Source organism: Antrostomus carolinensis, unplaced genomic scaffold, assembly GCF_000700745.2.
Source record: "Antrostomus carolinensis isolate BGI_N321 unplaced genomic scaffold, ASM70074v2 scaffold7240, whole genome shotgun sequence".
In the NCBI taxonomy this organism is placed as follows: domain Eukaryota; kingdom Metazoa; phylum Chordata; class Aves; order Caprimulgiformes; family Caprimulgidae; genus Antrostomus; species Antrostomus carolinensis.
Window position 1 is genome coordinate 1,430 of NW_010288991.1, and position 6,585 is coordinate 8,014.

The 6,585-nt window shown below is 39.1% G+C and overlaps 1 protein-coding gene across 1 annotated transcript; it reads left to right on the plus strand.

Moving 5' to 3' along the window:
* The first annotated feature begins 162 nt into the window (after positions 1-162).
* Positions 163-6,245, plus strand: PHYKPL (5-phosphohydroxy-L-lysine phospho-lyase). The gene is made up of 11 exons (XM_010168445.1): positions 163-343; positions 1,177-1,336; positions 2,004-2,078; positions 2,851-2,938; positions 3,034-3,150; positions 3,370-3,452; positions 3,819-4,044; positions 4,317-4,471; positions 4,990-5,079; positions 5,600-5,730; positions 6,217-6,245. Exons 1-11 carry the CDS (start codon positions 289-291, stop codon positions 6,243-6,245), a joined length of 1,209 nt encoding a protein of 402 aa, XP_010166747.1. The 5' UTR covers positions 163-288.
* Positions 6,246-6,585: the final 340 nt, after the last annotated feature.

Here is a 6,585-nt window from a genome sequence, read left to right on the forward strand (position 1 = left end):
TACAAGTCCAACAAAATTTGACCACTGTGTTAGAGCACAAGGCCTGTTCTCTTCCCCACCCTAAGTTTGTTTTAGGGGCCTGATGTAGGACAGTACGTGCCAGCAAACTGGGGAAATGTCTTTCTCTTGAGTAACTGAGTGAACTGAAAATGCTGCCAGCAGAATCAACTACGTGACTTTTAGAATTCACTAAGATTTATTTTGTTTTGTTGTGCCTGCCACAGCTCTTCTTGCAAGCTGTTTTTTCCTAATGATCCGGTGAAGATTGTAAAGGCAAAAGGCCAGTATATGTACGATGAGAATGGCAGACAATACCTTGACTGCATAAACAACGTTGCTCACGGTAAGTTAAAAGTCATGCGATGCAATACCATGTTTTTCTAAGCACAACAAGGAACAATCAGTACTTTTCCCACTTGTATTGTGTTGGAGGGAGGGGCTGTTTAATTGGAAAAGTGGAAGAAACCTCTCGAGCCTATAGTTTGGAAAATTACAGTTCATGTTTGAATTTGTGGCATGAATTTGCTTTCCATACTTGCTTCCTGTTCTGTCTTCATATAAATACTTATCTAAAATTTACCTTTTTTTTTTTTCTTCTATGAAAGCTCAAGTACCTAACTGTAAGACTAACAAATAGCTTGACAATTTGTTCTATTTGTAAAAAAGTTATTGCTAAGTGTACTGTCACAGGACTACTGCTCAGTGTAGTGTCTTATTTGAGTATTAAGAAGTAGCTGTTTCTTCTTACAGTACCTGAAATCTCTCTGAACAGTCAATGCTGTCACTAGCACTTTAGCAGGGCTAGTAATTCTTTTATTACCTGCACATACCCAAACCCCTACCTAAATTATTCAAATATCTAAAGCCAAATACCAAATTAGACACTATTTGTTTTAGCCTATTTCCACTATTCAACTACAAACCAGAAAATACATTTAAGTGGCAATTTCAAACTTTCTGAGCCAGAAAATACAGTTTTAAGTGAAAGTTTTCAAGGCATTACCAACATTATATTTTGCTGACAAAGTCATTACTTCCCCACTGATGAAATACAATCATCAGTGATGACAGCTCTGTACCAACAGAGAAATCCAAGCGTTAGGTCACTAGGCATTTATTAATGAACACAATGCATAATATGGATGAACTCTCAAACCACTCTCCGCTCTCCTGCAGTTGGACATTGTCACCCTGATGTAGTAAAAGCAGCCCATGAACAAAATCAGTTGTTAAATACAAATTCTCGTTATCTTCACGACAACATGGTCGATTACGCAGAGAGACTTTCAAAAACGCTTCCTGAGAAGTTATGCATCTTTTATTTTCTGAATTCTGGGTAAGTCAGTCAGGTATATTAGAACTGATGCTGTGTTTTCACTAGTTATATAAACTGAAGTAAAATACTTCATTATCAACAGCCAACTGCATGATCTGGTGTGGATGACTAGATACTAACTGAGCACATGGTTTGGGGTTTTGGTTTTTGAAGGAACTGTGGTCCTTTTCAGAACCTCAATGTCTCTGAAGTTCATGTTTAACAAGCTCTCTATCAGGAAAATAAACTAGGGCTTTATTTAAAATGGGTTTTATTCTGTTTATAAGGCCTTAGACTACAAAACATTAATGTAAATATTTACTGCATTAGTTTCTGGTCTGACTTCTGAACTGGGAGTTACTTCTGTAATCAAAATTAAATGTAACAATGCGTATTTCTGCTTGGGGGGGGCAGGGGGTTCGTGGTCCCAAGAAAACTACAGCTGAAAGAGAAAGAAAAAGAACTGTTGTCAAAGTAGTTTCTGTAGTCCAGCTTTTTAAACTGGATTTTGTTCTGGTGAAGTCTTAACTAACAAGTCTAACAAGCACTGCTTACTAAGGGATCTGTGAGTAACATGCCTTGAGTTCTGTCTGTTCTCTGCAGATGCAAACAGCATTGCAAGGGAGGTCAGAATTTTAAAACTCAGACATCCACAATGAAATACTTATTCAAGTTTTTTCAATTGTAGATCTGAAGCTAATGATCTTGCCCTAAGACTGGCACGACAGTACACAAAACATGAAGATGTTATAGTTTTAGACCAGTAAGTATATTGGCAGTTTTATCTGCTGTGGGGTACAGGGCTCAGTTTTGCTCTGTGCTCAGAGTATTTCTGAAAACCTTTTGTAGTAGACTTGAGTGTAAAACAGGAAGTTGAGGGAAGTAATTTTTTCCCCTCTGTTCAGTATTTGTGAAACCAGCCCAGAGAACTGTGTCTAGGTTGTGCTCTCCAGTATCCAACAGACTGGAAAGAAGCCAGCAGTGGCCTGCCACAGTGGGCAGGGAGCCATAAGAGGTTAGGAAAATTGGATTTGCTCAGCTGTAACGAGACAGCTAGAGCAAGATCTTACTGCAACTACAACTGTCTAATGGGAAGGAGCAGAAAAGATGGAGTTAGGCCTGAAGATGTACAGTGACAGGAAAAAAGACAATGGACTCAAGTTGAAACCTGGGTAATTCTGATGAGACATAGAGAAAGCGCTTTTATACCATAAAGGTGGTCAAATGTTAGAATGGGATGTCCAGAGGGACTGGAAACTCCATCAGAGGAGGATATTCAGAAGTAGGCAAGACATGTCCTTTCCAGTTGTTCTGCAATCTTGAAATCCTACTTATGACTTACACTGCTGGGATTCTAGTCACTGGCCCTGGCAAACCAGTGACCAGGATTACTGGCCCTCTGCATCCCCTGTATTCAGATGTGCAAAAAAACCCCAAATACTGATTGATATAAATCTCAGAGCTTTTCTCAAATTAAATGTAGAACTCTTGATACTGAAGAAATTACTGTTTAGTTCTGCTAATTGTTTTTTAAGTGCTTACCATGGACATCTGACATCCTTGATTGACATAAGCCCATATAAATTCAGAAATCTAGAAGGACAAAAGGAATGGGTCCACGTGGTATGTACTTCAGCCTGTAACTATCAACTACTTGTCAATTTAATGAAGTCTTTATTTACTATGTACTGAACCCAGGATACTGTTCCTTTGCACAGGCTCCTGTCCCAGACACATACAGAGGACTTTATAGAGAAGATCATGAAGATTCAGTAACAGCTTATGCTAACGAAGTGAAAAATATTATTGAGCAAGCACATAAGAGAGGCAGAAAGGTAAAAAGTCATTTCCTTACCTATTTGTCTTGCCTTAGAAATGAGCATGGCTGACTGCCACTGAGGATTACTGAGCTAAGTGGTATGGTCTTGTCAAAAAGCGAAGATCACGTAATAGTGCAAGAACCATCCAATGACAAAGAGCTTGCTAACTGTTAACACAATTATTTCCACAAGTTTCTGTACTGTGTTCATAACATTACGTGCTGCGTGTTTCAGATTGCTGCATTTTTTGTTGAATCTCTGCCAAGTGTGGGTGGTCAAATCATTCCACCAGCAGGCTATTTTCAGAAGGTTGCAGAGTAAGTGGTCATTCATTACCTTAACTTCTTAAATTTAACATACTTGCTCAATATAGATGATAAGAGAATTTCTCTGCCTGCTGTAGCATAAAGCTTGAGAGGCAGGAAATGGCCTGTGCCTTCATGTTAGAATGTAAACTTTGTATGGCAAAGGCCTGCTTTTAGAATCACAGAATGTTCTGGGTTGGAAGGGACCTTAAAGATCATCTAGTTCCAAATCCCCCTGCCATCAGCAGGGACACCTTCCACTAGACCAGGTTTTAAACACATACAGGCCTGTACAAGTTTGTTTTGCTTTCTGCATGTTCTTAAACAGTAAATATGTTCTGTTTCCTCTTAAGAGACATAAAATCTGTTACATTACAGGCATGTGCACAAGGCAGGAGGTGTATTTATTGCTGATGAAATTCAAGTTGGCTTTGGTAGGGTTGGCAAGCATTTTTGGGCATTCCAGCTTCAAGGAGAAGATTTTATACCTGATATTGTCACTATGGGGAAACCAATAGGAAATGGGCACCCTATTGCCTGTGTCGCAACAACAAAGGAAATTGCAGAAGCGTTTGCAGCCACAGGAGTGGAATATTTTAATACAGTAAGTAAAGAGTTGACCAAACTCTCCTCCTCTACAGGCATCTAAGTTAGATAATCATGCAACACTTTTATTAATCTTAATCACCCACACAGTTACTATTTATATTATTTGTACCTTTTTAGTGTATAACTTTCTATTTACTGGCTCCATCTGATATAAATGGCATCTGATATAAAATAGCTCATTATATCACTGAGGCTACACTTTCAGTGTCAAGACTGCACCTTTCTTTTCTTTCCCTGGCTCTATGTGTGTCCTTTTCCTGAACTCAGTTTGGAGGAAACCCTGTTTCATGTGCAGTTGGATTAGCTGTGCTGGATGTGATTGAGAAGGAACACCTTCAAGCTCATGCCACAGAAGTAGGAAACTTCTTGATGAAGCTACTCAAGGAGCAGAAAATCAAGCATCCCCTCATAGGTGATGTCAGGTAGCACTGCCTTATTTACATTTGTAGCTGCTTTTTGTTGGGTTGTCAGTAGTTTTAAGAAATTAGATCTGTGTTTTCACCAAAAATCAACATCCTGCTGTGCATTATATTAAATTAGATCTGTGTTTTCACTAAAAATCAACATCCTGCTGTGCATTATATTAAAACAAACCCGAGCTCATCAGAAGTCTGATATACTTTGCCACTCTAGGCCAGTACTACTTTATTGATTTATCAGTTGCTAAAGGAATTCACATTCCTGTTTGAACTCTTGCTTCAAGTCCACAAAGAACAGAATTAATGAGCTGAATGGAAAATGGGCTTAATATCATGTCCTGTGCTGCCATTCTGAGCAGATCAAAGTCTCCTGTGCTACTACATTTGTTCAAAAGAGCAATACCTTTTCTATCACCAGGTAGTTCTCATGCATGAGAAGTTTGGTCTCACAAAAATGTTTCTCAGTTTTTTAGCTCACTTGCAGTCCTGACACAGATTGACTACTCTGATTTTTGTTAAAGGGGTTCTGGCTTATTCATTGGTGTGGACTTAATCAAGGACCAAGCAGAAAGGACCCCAGCCACTGCAGAAGCAGACTATCTAATAACAAGGTACAATCAGGTAGTTCCTCAATGCGTGAGGCAAGCACACAATTACAAAGTAACTTTGCCACTCAAGAGTTGTTAAAATATAGCCAAGTGGCAAAAAAAAGGTCACTAGCCAAACACCAGGTAGTTCTCATGCACGAGAAGTTTTTGGTCCCACAAAAATGTTTCTCAGTTTTTTAGCTCACTTGCAGTCCTGACACAGATTGACTACTCTGATTTTTGTTAAAGGGGTTCTGGCTTATTCATTGGTGTGGACTTAATCAAGGACCAAGCAGAAAGGACCCCAGCCACTGCAGAAGCAGACTATCTAATAACAAGGAACAATCAGGTAGTTCCTCAATGCGTGAGGCAAGCACACAATTACAAAGTAACTTTGCCACTCAAGAGTTGTTAAAATATAGCCAAGTGGCAAAAAAAAGCCAAAAAGCAGTGTCTGGACAGCCTGCATGCTCATGTTTGTTGGCAAGTTTTTTCTGAGCTACAGGCGAAGGTAAATGTAATTCTTGGTTACTGTTCTCTCCAGACTCAAGAAAGAATATATTCTACTGAGTACAGATGGGCCAGGAAGAAATGTGCTTAAATTCAAGCCCCCCATGTGCTTCAGTATGGAGGATGCAAAATTTGTTGTGGACAAAATTGACCAACTACTAACAGGTATTACAAATCAGAACTGCCTTATTTTACTGTTGGACTGTCTTAAAGTCAGTGCTGAGCCTGCTTTTCACAAGTGCTAAAATAGAGCCAAGATGATAGATGCTGAACACACAGGAAAACAAGTCTTAAGTCATAGAATCCCAGAATGGTTTGGGTTGGAAGGGACATTTAAAGATCATCCAGTTCCAACCCCCCTGTCAATGCTAGTTTAGCTTTCACTTCTAAACTCTGCTGTTCTCTAACAAAACTATTTATTCCACAGATGCATATGCCTTTTAAAATAGCTTTGCTTTGGCAGAGGTTGAAGTGTTTACCCAGCTGAACAAGAGGAACTGGGAAAAGCTGTCTAAATTTCATTCTTGACAGCCACAACCTGTGTGCATTTGGCACTTTAGCTTTTGCACACTCAGCATTAACTAAGTTAGTTTAAAAACTTGTCTCACAAGTCATGAGTTTGTTAAATTTAGTTTCTTATTCTCTCTCCAGATATTGAAAAAGAATGTCTGAAGCAATAGAAACCAGCCACTTGTTCCATCCACCTGAGCAGGTATTTATCTATATTGACCTTCTATTTAAAAGCCAAGGTTTCTCAACATAACTTCACAAGCATTGTCACTGGCAGTAAAGCAGGATCAAGTTTCCTCAAAGATGCTTTTACTTGACATTAGTTTGTAGGAATTTCCAGCAATCTAGAAGCACAGACAAGACTTGTGTATATCTGGCATCCAAAGTTGCCTTCTATCAGTCTGACACTTCTAGTAACACTGTCTGTGTTCATTTCTTTGCAAGCTAGGTCCAATATGTCCCAGAAATGCTTACCACTATGGCATGCTATGCGTGTCTGGGAAGCTTTAA

Coding starts and splice junctions, on each gene's coding strand:
- PHYKPL (XM_010168445.1), top strand. CDS start 289: ATGTACGATGAGAATGGCAGACAATACCTTGACTGCATAAACAACGTT. Junction 344..1,176: donor CATAAACAACGTTGCTCACG/GTAAGTTAAAAG, acceptor GCTCTCCTGCAG/TTGGACATTGTCACCCTGAT. Junction 4,045..4,316: donor GAGTGGAATATTTTAATACA/GTAAGTAAAGAG, acceptor TCCTGAACTCAG/TTTGGAGGAAACCCTGTTTC.